This window comes from Octopus sinensis, linkage group LG2, assembly GCF_006345805.1.
Source record: "Octopus sinensis linkage group LG2, ASM634580v1, whole genome shotgun sequence".
In the NCBI taxonomy this organism is placed as follows: domain Eukaryota; kingdom Metazoa; phylum Mollusca; class Cephalopoda; order Octopoda; family Octopodidae; genus Octopus; species Octopus sinensis.
The window spans coordinates 42,015,522-42,032,270 of NC_042998.1; the positions used below are offsets into that span (position 1 = coordinate 42,015,522).

Consider the following 16,749-nt stretch of genomic DNA (forward strand, 5'->3'; position numbering starts at 1 on the left):
AGAATGAAGGATGGATATCAAAGGAAGTGGTTCTGAGTAGTGGGAGAGATAACTGATAGCAGAAAAAAGGGAGGTGAAATATCAAGTTCTGTTATCATTTAACAACAGCAGCAAAATACTGCAGTAGTTAGGCAAGTAACCGAAGTATCATTGATAGAGAAATGAGGTGGTAGTGAGCAAAGCATAACATGGGTAAATTGGGTGAGGGGGCCCTGTTGTATGTATATACATTATGCTTCCAGAACCCTGATTTCATTATGATGGGGAAATTGAGGTTCTTGAAGCTTAAGTTTGAACACTATATACCACCAACCCAATCATCTCAGTTCCATGAAACTCAAAATTATATATGAGTGTATGTATGTATACCTGTGTGTGTGTGCATTGAGTGTGCATGAATAATGACATTCCACACTTGTCATTGGTCGACTGAAGTAGTGATGTTGTTGACATTCCTTGTTGACATTATGACTGGTTGCTCTGTGCTTTCAAAGACCTTTGGCATAAAAAAATCCTTACTTGAAAACTTGTAAGGGATGGCTACAGAAAGAACATCCAGCCATAAAATCCTCCTTCAACCAACTTTCTGTCTAAACCCATGCTAGCATGGGTTAATGGATGTTAAACAAAGTAGCATATGCAAAATTTCTTAGGAAAGACATTATGAAATATGTGTCCAAATAATGTGTATCCAAACAAAACCTGCAGACTTTTAAATGGAAAGATCTCGTTGTTTAACCTTTTAGCATTTAAGCTGGCTATATCTGGCCTTGTTTTATGTTCCAAATGGTTAGATCCAGCTTCACACACCTACCCTACAATGTCATTATAAATATAAGCAATCACATCATTGAAATCTGGATAGTTATGAGACAATGCATGATTAATTTAAACCAATATGAACAAATAAGCATTACTTTTGATAAAGTGATCTGAATACTAAATGGTTAAAGTTAATTTTATATTTTGTGTGTTTTTTTTTCTTCTTATTTTTCACAATGTTTAAATTGGTTCCAGCTTTGATTGTTTTCAGGTACCCTATTTCTATTGACTGGCTTTATATTTATTCTTAAAACCTTTTCATCTCAAGCAAGTTTCAGTCTTCTTAACCATTATGCTATTATTCTGTTGGCCAATTATTAGCTTGTAAAACAAAAAACACGAACAAAAAGAATGAGGTCTTAGTAATAAATATGTAAGCTATGATGTCAGTTTATGGAGAGAATGGAATAAATTCTTATACTTTTAAATACCATTCGGAGCATGATAACTCCAGTGCAAATGTGAAATATATTTCAGCAATAGAAAAGATAGTACAATTAAAGATAACAATATTTGTATATAATAAAATAATGTGGTGTGTGTGTGCATGCATAAAAGTGTGTGTGTGTGTGTGAGAGAGAGAAAAAGAAAGAGAGAGAGAGAATGTCTTTATCAGAATACCAACCAGCACAGAAGCTGTAGGTAAAGGACAAGCTCTGGAGAAAATATAATAATGGCTCTTTTTGTAATATTTAAGGGTCTCCAGAGAGCTGTTGAGGAAAAAACACATCAAAAAGTAAACAGTCTGATTGGCTGAAAATGATCACAAAATATGTTATTTGTTTACAGGATTACTATACTCATCCAAACAAAGTCATCAGCAAGTGTACCCTTGCTGGTGAACTGAAAATGAAGTATAAATTTTCATTATTGGAGGCAATTTTAATGCTATAATGAATGTATGTATATTTGTCTATGAGTGTGTATCTGTGTGAAAGTGAGAAACATGGACTTAAAGTATGAATAGGTGAAATGGCTAGAGTAAAGGTTGCACTATAAGCTTATTAGTTCAGAAAAATAAACAAAATTATTACAGCATAAACACATTACAGAAATTTTAACAGAAAGGTCTAATCTCCAGCTTGGATCCAAAAATATAATGTTTAAAACTGTTTCTACTGAACTTGGTGAGTAAAATCTTAAAAGCTTTGCGTAAATGAAATTTACAAATTTACATCTGGGATCATGAAGGCATATGGCCTAGTGGTTAGAGCAGTGGAATCATGATTGAGGGATCATGGGTTCGAATCTTAGACCAGGCGATGTGTGTTTATGAGCGAAACACCTAAGTTCCATGCGGCTCCAGCAGAAGGTAACGGCAAACTTCTGCTGACTCTTTTGCCACAACTTTCTCTCACTCTTTCCTCCTGCATCTTGCAGCTCACCTGCGACGGACCGGCGTCCTGTCCAGGTGGGGAACCTATACGCCAAGGAAACTGGCCATTATGAGCCAGGCATGGATTGAGAAGGAACAAACTAAAACATCTGGGATCACAGTTAACATCATTACTTCATCATCATCAACATCATCGTCACTTTAATGTCCACTTTTCCATGTTGATATGGTTTGGTTGGAATTTGTCAAAGCAGATTTTCTACTGTTGGATGACCTTCCTGTCACCAACTATGATCTGTTTCCAAACAAGGTAATATTTCCGTGGTTAGACATAATTTTCATGGAAGATTGGAAAACGAATGACACTACTACTTATGCAATGGCGACACTCATTTACGACTGTTACTTGACAATCAAAGCAGGTGAAAACACAAATACTACCCCCAAGCACACACTCATACACAAATGAGCACATACACACAGGCACACACATGTTCATACACAGCACACACACACACACACACACGCGCACACAGAGTAAAATACCAAAAACACACCATTAGAAGAAACCAGTCTTGGCATTTTACTCAGAGAAATTTGGTATCTGCCTGGATATTATATCCCTCCTCTTACTATATATATATATATATATATATATATATTACTTGTTTCAGCCATTTGACTGCAGCCATACTGGAGCACTGCCTTAAAGGGTACTAGTCAAAGAAATCAACCCCAGGACTTATTCTTTCTAAGCCTAGTACTCATTCCATTCTATTGGTCTTTTTTCCCAAACTGCTAAGTTACAGGGACATAAACACACCAGCATCAGTTGTCAAGCAATGGTGGTGGGGGGACAAACACAAACACACACACACAAATATATATAGGGTGTGTGTATATATGTGTATATATATATATATATATATATATATTATATATATATATATATATATATATATATATATATATATATATATATTAGACAGAATGAGATAACAAAGCCAAGGGTGTGAGAAGTTTTCAGGACATTTATAATGAAATAGTCTTACAGCTGTTTCTGGAATATTATGGATATCCCTTCATCAGAGGACAGTCCTAAAATATTTGAGTTTGAATTATTGTGGAAATGGAGGAGATAGAGAATATAGAGGGAAATAAGGGAATGAAAGTAGAAATAGGATATATAAAGATATTGTAGTTGCAGTTCTATTATTTGAGGAAAACAATGTATAGAAATGGTAAAAATGTTTCCTGTATATGGTGTGTAAGTTCCAATAACAGTTCATGTTTAGTCATTTCAAAGTATGGAGCCATGGAAGCAGTGTTGCTCATTCGAAAAGGTTTTGTGGTGTGAATGAAAATTTGAGAATGTATTGCTAGTATTTGTAGATACATGGGGGGTGGGGGTGGAGAGATGTGTATGATTAGAAAGAGGGGATAGGTCAAATTTAAACCAGGAAGAGAAAATGAGAGGAAGAAAAAGAGAAAAAAGAAAAAAGGGAGAGAGAAAAAAACAAAAAGTGAAAAGAGTGAAAAAAATGTGATGAAAGGGTGAAAGAAGTGAGAAAAAGAGTGTTAGTTGGTGGTCATGATAATGTGATGAGAGAATGGGAGAGGTGTGGGGAATGGATAGGAGGAGATTAGAAGGTAAGGAGTAAAAGAATGTGAGATATGTGAGTAGGGGTGATATGACAGAGCTGCATTAAGGGATGGATAGAGAAAAGGTATGGGTGAGGTGATACTGAAGTGAGTAGTAGTTTTGGTAGTAAAATTTGAAGTGGAGTGAAGAATATAAGGATGTCAAATTACTATAAACGATGGACTTCTTTCTGTTTCCATCTACCAAATCTAATGACAAAGCTTTGGTCGGCCTGAGGCTATAGTAGAAAACACCTGCCCAAGGTACCACACAGTGAGACTGAACCTAGAACCATGTGGTTGGGAAGCAAGCTTCTAATCACACAGCCATGCCTATATACATACATTTTTGGGGAGATTCTGTGGCATACATATACAATGAACTTCTTTCAATTTCCATCAACCAAATACACTTATAAGGCCTATAGCAGAATACACTTGCCCAAGGTGCTGTGCTGTAAAACGGAACCCAAACCCACATGCACCATACAGCCATACGTGTGCCATGATAGAAATCATTCTAGGCATGACCTCAGTCTTAACGGTTTCTAAGATAACATCATCATCTCATCTGTCTTTCCTTATTTAAAATAGTAAGATGTGATTTCAAGATGATTTGGTTTCTATTTCCAGCTGGTCAAGCAATATTTCAGATGAGTCAACAAAAGCGTTTCAGCTTAATGAACACATTCTCTTGTAGGCTCATCTGAAATATTAGTTTAATATTTGGATACACTGATTAGATGGGGATAGGTGGGAGGGTTTAATAATAATAACCTGCATTGTAGAGGGGAAAAAAATGAACTTCTTTGGTTTCTCTTGCTTTTCACAGATGTTATAAATGTTTAAAAGTAACAGGATTCACAGACTGATTCATATGAAATAGTAAAACAGTTCAGTCTAGAAATAATCTTGTCATAAATTTAGAAATAGTAGCACGAAAAAGTATGCTGGGGTTAGAATGTTCATCACCACCATTACTGCCACCACCACCACCATACCACAACCACCATCATACCACAACCACCATCATGTCCCCCTCCCCCATTTTTACTTTTGTTTCTCTTTACCTGTGCATATCACGTTACTTTGGCACCAAACCAGTTAAACAAATAACTGATATAAGATGGTGCAGTTCTCTGCTGCACATTATTGGTACAGTAACATTGCAAGAATTTGTGTAATTTGGGTGAAGGCTATAATAGCTGGTTATACTGTTTTGGGGTGACTTTTTAATGTTTTTTTTAATTTCTATTTAACACTACACTATTAAGAACCAAACAACTTAAGAAAGAATTAAGAAACAGGGAATATAGAGAAAACTATGATCCCCATTTAGTGTCTCAAAAATCCAAAAGATATACTTTTGACGAATAAATCATGTATGCTATTGTTGAGAAGCTAAGTCTACTCTGTGGTTATGAAATTTGCTTTCCTACCACAGGTTCTACTATAGCCTTGTGAATGTCTTTGGTAGATGGAAACTGTAAGAAGCCTGTCATGTGTGTGTATGTGTGTAGAATAAGACACTCTAGAAAAGTAATTGTGCTTCATGCCAATTTGCTTGAAAAAAATTAGGTTTGAAGACTTAAAGGCGCTACAGAAATGGTAATAGGTGGTGAGCTGGCAGAAACGTTAGCACGCCGGGCAAAATGCTTAGCGGTATTTTGTCTGCCGTTACGTTGTGTTCAAATTCCACCGAGGTCGACTTTGCCTTTCATTCTTTTGGGGTCGATAAATTAAGTACCGGTTATGCATTGGGGTCGATGTAATCGACTTAATCTCTTTGTCTGTTCTTGTTTGTCCCCTCTATGTTTAGCCCCTTGTGGGCAATAAAGAAATAAGAAATGGTAAAAGTATATGTCTGTTAATGATTTATTTGAAAATTCATTTTTAAGGACAGGTATACTCAACAAACAATCTTAAACATGATGATAGCATGGAAAATATAAAAAAATGTTCTGTGAAATTAGAATGTATTTGCTAAAGAATACTTTGTTTGATTTTTCTCAACCAAATTATAATCTTTATATTTAAATTTTTTAATACTTTCTCTTTATTGAAACAGAAAAAAATCTAACTACTCCATTTGTATCTAACCACACTGTCTCATACACAGACACAGATACACATACACACATCCACACATGCACACACACAGGCACACATACACACACACACAGGCACACATACACACACACACAGGCACACATACACACACACACACATGCGCACGCACATGCACACATCGTGTGACTGAGGATATATATATATATATATGGATTTCCTACACACCAAAGGAGTATAATTATATAAGTTACATTTACATGCAGCCTATTTCACTTATTTTTTATCTTTTATTTTTTATCTTTTATTTGTTGCAGTCATTAAACTGCAGCCATGCTGGAGCAATGCCTTGAAGAATTTTAGTCAAACAAACCGACCTCAGTACTTGTTTTATTATTATTTTTTTTGTACAGCCTGGTGTTTATGTCCCTGTAATGACTAAGTTACAGGGACATAAACACACCAACACCAGTTGTCACGATAAAAAATAAGTGAAATAGGGTACTTTTTTTTACCCTTGTTCTTATTCATTATCATCATTACCATAACCATTTTATGTCTACCTTTCATGATGGTATGGGTTAGACAAGCCATCATGGTTCTAGTCAGTCCTTATATAGAAGTGCTGTCCCACTGGACAGGCTGAAAAAAATCATGTCTCACTCATACATTTCGTTTTTTAGTTTATCCTATATCTTTGCTTGGTTGCCAACTGTTTTACAGATTGTAGTGGGTGCATTTTATCACTGCATTGACAATAATAAAGTTGTCTTGAATATGTAAGGCATTTGCGGATGATTTATATTCACAAGGTGTATGTCTTCTATTATAATCAATGTAAATAAGTAAATATCAGTGAAGTAATAGTTTTTTACTGGTTGGAGAAATATTATTAATTATAGCATTGACTACTTCTTTTAGTGTAAATGGTACTGTACATCAACTAGCATAAACTATATCATTATATTGATGCAAATGCATCAGTAGAATCAATAGAAAATAAATATCAGCATAGATTCTGATAAGCAAGATTCTTGTTAGTAAGAAATATAATTCTTAATTTACCTCAGCCTAACAAATTTTGTGTACCACTGAAAAGAAAACTGGTACCAGTATTTGTATGTTATGACAGAAACATATTATATTCGATTGTAATAATTTCAGCATATGAACATTAGTCAGTAGTATACAATAACTAATGTTGATAAAATTACTTTTTATAAGTTTCTAGTTCATCAGTTGTCTATGACTCACATTGATAAATCAATGAAAGCTGTGTGGAAAAGAAAAATATCTGTATATTTTCAATATAAAGAGTGCTATTTGGGCAGCATAAGTATTAAATACTTGCTATTAGAATTAACTAGCAATGTCTGACTAGCAATTCTTTTTTATAAAGTATTGTAGGGAGTATATTTACCTCATATCATATAAAATGTCCCGACTACATTTATTAGAGTGCATGTGATCAAGTGAATAGGCTAGAAGCTGAACAAATCAAGAGGTCTGTCACTTGTATTGCAGTGTGTCTGTGATTAAAAGCACCTTATCAAATCGCTAAATCCACCTAGCTAGAAATAGTAACACAGGCTAGGGACAACTTGCTTCTGCAAATAGCAAAAGTATTGCAAAGTTGACAAGTAGTCCATTAGCTTGCAGTATGGAGTTTAGTTCCTCCTGTGACTATAACTATGAGTGAGGTTGGTTCTATCAAGTTAATTTGTTCAAAGATGGAGTTGTAACAACTCGATATATTAAAAAAAAATCAAATGTGGAAAGCTGGCAAAATTGCTAACATACTGGGCAAAATACTTAATGATATTTCGTCCATCTTTATGTTCTGAGCTTATTTTCCACTGAGGTTGGCTTTGCCTTTCATCCTTTTGGAGTAGATAAAATAAGTACTAGTTGAGCACTGAGGTTGATGTAATTGACTTGCCCCTGCCCCTGAAATTGTTAGTCTTGTGCCAAAATTTGAAACCAATATATTAAAGAACTTGCTACCCATCTTTCCATTTACATTTCACAGTATAATTGCATGCTTTTTTTGTTGTTATTTTGTATTGTGTAAGATAAAATTTACCAAATGGATTGATGGAGTTTATGTCACTAATTTCTGTAGTATTTGTATGTTATATGAAGTTTACTTGTTGTATGAGCCTCTAACTCACCTTCTTATAAAAGCTGTTATTACATTCATGGAAAGATTTGAATTCAACTCTGCAAGTTAACGAAAAATTCATCCGTTTTGTAGTGTTCAGCTATGGCAGTTTACACCAGCAGATTGTATTAATATGTTGTATAATCTACTTAAATATTGGTGAACTGGGCTTCTGAGTGTTGAGTATATTGGCTATATACACAACAGAACACTGGTGACAGGACTAAAATCACTAACACTTCAGCTACTTATTCAGTACATTATCGACTCAGCAGTATGTAGCCTCTTTTAATGCATTTATAGGTATCTAACTGTGTGGATCTAGGAATGGCAGAATGGTTAAGAAATTTGCTCTGCAACCATGAAGTCCCAGAATTGATTTCACATTGTAGCATCTTGGACAAGTGCATTTACTATATTCTTAGATTCATCCAAACCTTGTGGGTGAATTAGGATAGATGGAAACAGTAAAAACTCTATGGAAACCTATCTGCCTGTAATTCAAAGGTCTGGCTTTGTTAAACATGTGTCATACTAATTCTATCTGTGGAATACTCAACCATTTTCCATTCTAGCTCCATGAGTAGGTTGTTCAGCTGATCAAACAACTGGATGCTCTAATGTTGAAATTGAGGGGTGGATCCACTAATCATATTTGTTTAGTAAATAAGGACCCCTACTGAATCTTCCATGTTGAGGCTGTCTAATATAGGTACAACACTATAAACTTGAGGGAAGACTGCAGAGATTTAATCAACCTCACTATTTCTCTAGTCTTTATTTTATTGACCCCAGAAGACTGAAAATCAACCTTGTGATTTAAACTCACACTGTATGTGGACATAACTTGACACTACAAAGTATTAGTCCATTATTCTACCAGATCCATAATCTAATACCATTTCTCTACTCAAAAATAATGGAAACTTACTTATGTATCTTATTTATTTCTAATCACTGTTGTTATAAAGCCATTGTCACAAAATACTGAAAATTAGGTGTTCTTGTTATAATAATCAAGGTGCAGATTGTCTTCTGGATCAGTAGCCAGCCTAATTTCAAGTTTTGCTCACGATAGATTTGAGCTCAACATTTTAAGTTTGCTAAAACCAGGTGTATGGTATTATTAAAACTCTAATCACGTGCTTAATCTTAAGATTCTTGTAGTGTTCTGGTAGAGTAAAATATTCTAACTTCCATGCAAAATATTCTAACTTCTATGCAATATCCTGATTTTTTGGAGTTGATAGATTTTCTTATCTTGGAAAGTTGATCTTCTTTTCATCTGAAAACTAAAACTTTCTCTTTAAATATAAAATACCTATATCAAGTATATATTAATAATATAAAATTCAATCAGTGAAAAGATTAACTTTGTACCCCACCACCCACCAGAAAGCATTTTATTGATCTTTTTGATAAGTAAAACAGGTCTAGATACTTATCTTTGAGTTATAAACCAAGAATTTAAGGGTACCAAGTATTGTACATAAGGTGGGGAACTAGTGAAAGAGGCCCATATTTAGAATGAGTGAATAGAACCAGTAAATAATGAACATTCATAAATCATGTAAGGTATAGCAGAGGTTAGTGAATGAAAACTGTTTAAGAAAGTTAAGCTGGTATAAATGATTACGGATTAAGCAATGAGGGTAGTAAGTCAATCTAACTCCATCTCCACATATATTCCTGAACTTGATTTTAAAGCAAAATATATTCTTTCTCTAATATGATAAATATATTGTATTTATATCTTTATTTATTATGATTTTGAAGGCATGTAGCCTAATGTTTGACTCATGAGCATAAATATTGTGAGTTCAATTCCTAGATCTGATAGCATGTTGTGTTGTTGAGCAAAGCACTTCATTTTATGAATCTCCTGTATGCTCAGCTGCAAATGGATACTAGGTGGGTGCTGATGCAATACCCTCTCTTCCTTCTACTGTCACATTCTGAATACCTGTGGGCGAGGGACTGTTTGTAACTATGTTGGTACCTAAAACAATTAGCAAAAGCATGGTACATATTAGCAAAAGCCACACCTGCTCATGAGTGATGGTTGGCTGAACTATACTATACAGTTATGATTAACTTTCAGAAAATGCCTGAGCACAGCTGAAATATTTCAAGGTATAATTTCTTGAGTTTTTATATCTATTAACTTTCCATATTAAGTATAAAAAGTCAATAGTAAATACTAAAATATTTTGTATTTCTGATATAAAAGTTTAACTCCTCTTCTTACTCTTTTTCTTCCTCCTCCCCTTTCTCTCTTCATATTTACCAATTTTGCCTATGAGTCACACAATGAACTGACTGCTTCTTAGAAACCTCGTTATGGGTAAACAAGATGACTTCATTCAGTTGATGTAATCTTTATACGCCATATGCGTAGGATTTGAATTTGTATAAGCTGTTTTGTGTTCAATTTCCAATGAATGAATTGTCTTGGTTTTGTTTAGTAATCGATCCTGATGGAGTGCACTCCAGTCCTGCTAAAGTACACAATAGTTAGCCACATCTACTACCACCAGTACCACTGTTACTACAAGTAATACTACTGTTGCTGCTGTTACAGATGGAAACTAACTTACTAAAGAAAATGTCCAGTCAATAACAAGGTCTTGGTTTCAAATGTCAATACTTCATCCTGTTACCAATCACTTGTGGATATTGTAACACATATCACATATCCACCATAAAAGGGAAGAAAGCATTAGAACAAAAACAATAATAAAATCTCGTACAAAACTGCTTGGTACCATTATGATATTCCATGAAGTTCAAGTAGTTGTTATTGGGTATATGTTTTCAGAAACCCCTTCTATTGCTGCTGTTACTTATACTGTTGCAGCTGTTTCTGTTGTTGTTAGTATTGTTGTTGATCGGCTGCAATTGACTTTTGTGATACAGCCATACACTACTAGTTCATTGTTAACTATTCCAAATTGGGAAAAATCAATAAAACTCTTATGACTATTACTACTACATGGGGAGTTCCGCAGTGTGAATACAGGAGTGTCTATACGGTCTTTAAAATGTAGCCTATCTACCATCTCTAATTGCTCTAGACAGTCCAGTTTTTGAGTGTGGATGTGTGTGCATGGGTGCATGTATGTGTGCATGCGTGCATGTGTGTACACCACTCCTAATACTATCCCACTTCAGTATATAAATATATACATACAGATATAGTCACTGTTTTCTCAGAGTCATGGTACTTATGAGTCAAGTTTCTGGTTAAGGTTTTACTTTTGTGAACATTCTACTGAGTATGGTTATGTCAGAAAGTGAATACCCAAGTCAGCAGAATCTCTTGGATAATATGGCAGGGTCCCTGGTAAGTTAATATTTTTATGTCTTATGTAACAACTATTCATCTGGTCAGCAGCAACAACAGTAGTAGCAGTGGCAGCAGCAGCAGCAGCCTACTAATGCTGCTTCTCAGCATAAAACTTTTATTAATGTTTTTCCTTATGGTGGATAAACTATTGGTATTGAGATAATAACATTAATAACTGTTGCAGTTGCTCTTTTGGTAGATTAGTAGTAGTAGTAGTAGCAGCAGCAACAGTAGCAATGGTACTGGTAGTAGGTTGCTAGTGGTAATGATGTTTGTTACTGGTGCCAATAATAGTGTACTAAGCTGTATATATATATATATATATATATATATATATATACATAGCATGAGAAAGAGAGAGAAAGTGTGTGGGAATGTTGTTTTGTGATTGGAGAAAATCGGACAGTTGTGGAAGAAAAGTTACTTTACAACAGAATGTATTTAACTATCTGTGTAAAATGTAAATAAGTATAGGATGTCCCAAAATGTACAGTAACTTTTTTGGCATTGAACAGAGAAAAGAACAGACTGTTTCAGTTGTTCACAAACTATGTAGTTTAGTTCTGTGTTTCTTATGGTGGGACTAAGTGAGTTGAAAAGGGTAGAGTGCCCATTTTAATAAAGTTAACATTCTCTCCAACTTTTTAAACTTGTCAAACACCTTAGTGAAGGAAGAAGAATTACATGGATCTAAACTCTATTTTGTTTTCTTGTTAATAAATAGTGGGGAAGAGGTGCCAAAAGATTTCCTAATATTTTTTTAGGATGAACCTGGTATTTGTCAATTTGAGAACCACAGTTTTAATTAAGGGTCCAAAAGACATGCTTTATACACTATTTAGATTGTAGTTACTTTCATGTATATGTGTGTATATGTGTTGTGTGTGTATGTATGTGTGTGTGTGTGTCTTTATAGATATATATATGTATACGATTTAGTTACATCTAAGTAGTTTTCAATAATTATGAGCGATGAATGTACCAGATCTTTGGGAACAGTTAGAACTGGACAGAAACATTATAATTTTTAATATAAATTAATTACACTATCTTGATTTCTAATAGAGCTATTTAGTTTAAAATTCTCAGCTTGAGATGTATAAAATTATTTCACTTTTCAAACTTTGTAAAAGTCATTAACATAATTTCATTTTACCTTATTGCTTTCAGGTGAGTGAGTCTTCTCATTTTAAAATACCTAGATAATGATTTCTTATATGAGCACAAGGCCCATACAATTATAGGGAATCATCTGAGTTGATTCCAGTACTTGCGTATTCCTTAATTTTATCAACCTCAAAAGGACAAAACAAATAGAAACACTATAGTAGTATTTAATTTCAGAATGCAAAGGAATGTAATTTAAAAGTTGAAAAACTGTTGTGCTATACCTAAATATTTTTCTACAGCTGTTACTCAAAAGTGATTACTACTTCGCTGCATGTATCATGTTTTCACCAATTGCCTTACATGATGTATGTAGTCACGAGTCGACATAAACACCCACTTGGTTCTCCCATCATTAACCCCACAGAACACCTATAATATGATAACTAGAGAGAGAGAGGCCTTCACTTCATCATTCAACTGGTACCCATTTCACCTGAGTAGACTGAAGTGCCTTTCTAAGGATCTCAGTATGCTGCCTGGTCCTATATACATACATACATACATACATACATACATACATACATACATATACACACACACATACATACATACATACATACATACATACATACATACATATACACACATACATACACATACATACACACATATACATACACACATACATACATACACACATACATACATACACTCATACATACATACACACACAAATATTTATTTATTTATTTAGTAAACTTCTACAGGAAAAACATTGACAGTTAACTTTAATGTTTTGGCTTAGACTATACACACACACATCACGTGAGAGACAGTGTGTCAGTTATTTAATATTTTGAAAATAGGATAAGTTCCAATTGATGCAGTATTTTCTGGCGAATAAAATGACAACAATCACTTACAAAAATATTAGTGTTCAATATGCACTCATATGGAAGTATGTAGAGTTTAGAATGTATGTGTATTTATGTTATATTGAGTCTACCATTAGACTCATACTACAATTTCATACAAGAATCCAAGTAAATTTAAATTTGAGTTGATAATTGTTGATTTTTCCATGAGTGAAACAGCCATTTGGATTAGTATTCAGCATTGCATACTCATAAGGATCTAATACTATATTTACTGTAAAAACACATGCACACACATGCGCGCGCACACGCACACATGCATGCATGCAAGCACACACACACTCACTCTCTCTTTCTCTCTCTCATTCTCTCTCCCTCTCTCTCTCTCACACATAACACATGCGTAAATGTTATATAATGATTTCTAACATAGGCACAATGCTACAAATTTTTATGGATGGGATTTGTTAATTAGATCAACTCCAGTACATCACTGAATGAAAGCATGAAATGCAGAATCAATATTGGCAATATTTGAAATCAGAACATAACTAAATACTGCAAAGGTTTTTTCTCTACTAGTTCTGCCATCCACAAAAGATAAACACAGTCAACTATCCTTCCTTAGTTTGATACTTGCAATGAGAAATAACCCCTTGAAACAAATGATCAGTTTGTGGGTGATCTATTCTGCTACCTTCTGGAGATAAAGTATGAGAAATAGAGATGTTTCTGATTGCTTGAGGCACTAGTAATAAAGTTGATGAATTAGCAACAATCAGAACATAACACAGACAACTTTTATGCGCAGTTGCATCAAATTATTAGCAAAACCTTCCTTCTTCCATTTCATTGCTGTTATCCCCTCCCCCACCTCACCAGATCATGTGTATAACCTTTATGGAATAACCTTCCTGATCCTCCTTTGCTATAGCTATAGTCACACCCTTCCTCACGATTGGGAGCACAACCCTTCATTCTCAGTAGCCTTGGGTTGCCAATCTGAGTACCTCAAGTAGGTAAAGTCCTCTGTTCACCCTGCTTATGTCATGGAAAAATGAAGCTTAATAGTTATAATGAAAGCAACCATCTAGAAAGTTGATTCCTTCAAACAAATCCTATATTATTCAAAATTATACAAAGGAGAGGATGACTCTACAAATTGAAATAAAGACAACCTTTCTAGGATTGCAGCAACTCTAAATAAAAACTGAGACAGTATTGAAAGGACACTTTAATACTGGTAGACTATCTCTGTCACACTGGTGATATCTTAAATTGCATTCAGTCCCTACTGTAAAGTGGTTGGCGATAGAAAAAAAGTTAGGTGGCTGGGTGATAAAATCTGAACACATGAAAATCCCTCAAATGATCACACTATCTTCCTTTTAGGCATAGGATAATGATATTAAATAATCTACCCACCAGTGGAAACTTCTTTACTTATTATCAAGTACAAATCAATGCTGGCACTCTGAAAGGTAAATTTGGAGAGATTGTTGTGATTTTGGAGCACTGATGAATAGATGTGTAGTGTATACAAGTGTTAAGGTGGAGGGGCGCCTCAGTCAGACTCTTCACAAATGAGGAAAACAAGTATAAATTCTTAAGCAGAGAATTGGAGGACATATTCAAAACATAGAAGCAGGCCTTGAATCAAGAGGTCCAAAACTAAATCTGACAAGCACAAAAAAGCTTTAGTCATGTAGAAACAATACAAAACTCTGTTGTTATATGGAAAGTGGCCTGCTCAATTTATAGAAAGGATGGAGATAGAAATTCTGTACTATGGATAGGATCTAAAGTAGGCAGTTATAGTATGGGCAACTTCATATGGTTGTGCCAGTTTGCTGCCTTTGGGTAGCATAATATTGGTGAGCATGAACTGGGTATCAGAGGAATCAGAAGCAACGTGCAAGATTAGAGATTGCACTGGTATGGACATGTGATGTTTATAAAATGTTACAGTTGTGTCAAGGAAGTGCCAAACAATCCAAGAGGGAAAATCTTACAGAAAGGAAAAATTATGAAGACAGGAGAAGGAATGGTGAAGATTGACTTCAGGAAGCTGAACCTTGCAAGGGAGATGACAAAAGATTATAACTCACAGTGACAAATTGTTAGTGAAGACCTATTCAACTAATGCAAGCTTGGTAAAAAAAATGGACATTAAAATGATAGTGGGGATGGAGTTAAACTGAATCTATATTACAGTCTAAGTGTAAAATAAATACACACACATACATATAGATATAGGGATGGAAGAGAGAGGGTGAGGATGTAAGCTAAAATAGGTTAGTTAACTTTATAAAATATGAATGATACAAAGGAATTCAGGAGTTCTGTTCTGCAGATGCAGTGATATGCTTCTTTTTGAAAAGCTTATTATTTATACATGTATTGCTCTCACATGCATTTCAGTGGTTGCCTTTATACCATCCAGCCATGAAAATATAAACACCAATGTTAATAATTCCTAAAAATATCTGAATTTAGAGAGCTAGCTAATCAGCTGATATACTTATACTGATAATTCCTTCTTAGTTTGCTTCAAATGTTGCAAGGCATTGCATATATTGGATTTTATTTGTTGTAAATCAAAGATTATTTATACAGTGAACATTTCTTCAGTTATGGAAATATGTTGGATATATATATATATATATATATATATATGATCACATGACTGATTAGACTATCAGATGTTATTACACATCACTGGTCACAATGCACTTTGCAACATTTTAGACTTTGAATGACGCCACCCTGGTGGCTAGGCAAGCAGGCCAACATTCCCCATTAATTGAAAGGGGGCCTGGAGCAACATGAAATGAAGTGTTTTGTTCAAGAACACAACACGCAGTCTGGTCTTGGAATCAAATTCATGATCTAGCGATTGTAAGTGCAACAGCCTAACCACTAAACCATATGCCTTCACAAGATATATCATCATCATCATCATCATCATTTGACATCCATTCTCAGCATATATCTTTCAAATAAATAAAGACTTATATTATGACCATCAAGACCATCACTGCTTCAAATGACTCCATCCTGTGACAGCAGTAACTCCATAACCAGCATCTTGTGCTCTTATAATTTATATGATTGAAATATTCAAGGGTAAACTTCTTTCACATACATAAATGCACAATAGCAAGAATATGAGAATTATTAACACAGATGCATGTGTATCTATTTATTTTTCTCTTAACTTGCTAGGGATTTTTATTTATTTTGAATCCTTAAATATTAAAATCCCCAAAATGGAATTTAGAAAGTTGAGTTGATGCATGCTGTAAACATTCACTTATCTATTATTATATATCATTCATCTGTGATTTAACAAAACCTCAAAGATACTGTGAATAAGATAAATTGCAATTCT

General features: G+C 34.4%; 1 protein-coding gene across 13 annotated transcripts in view; it reads left to right on the plus strand.

Annotated features, from left to right (window-relative positions):
• The window catches only part of LOC115228020 (voltage-dependent L-type calcium channel subunit beta-1), a 306,373-nt gene that overhangs the window by 195,487 nt on the left and 94,137 nt on the right, over positions 1 to 16,749 (plus strand). The window contains exon 1 of one of the 13 annotated variants that reach the window (XM_029798727.2): positions 11,227 to 11,370. The exons of the other annotated variants lie outside the window; for them this stretch is intronic. Coding sequence (XP_029654587.1) covers positions 11,305 to 11,370 — 66 coding nt within the window. The 5' untranslated portion in view covers positions 11,227 to 11,304. Of the gene's footprint in view, positions 1 to 11,226; positions 11,371 to 16,749 lie in introns of those variants that run through there. 13 annotated transcript variants of the gene reach the window in all.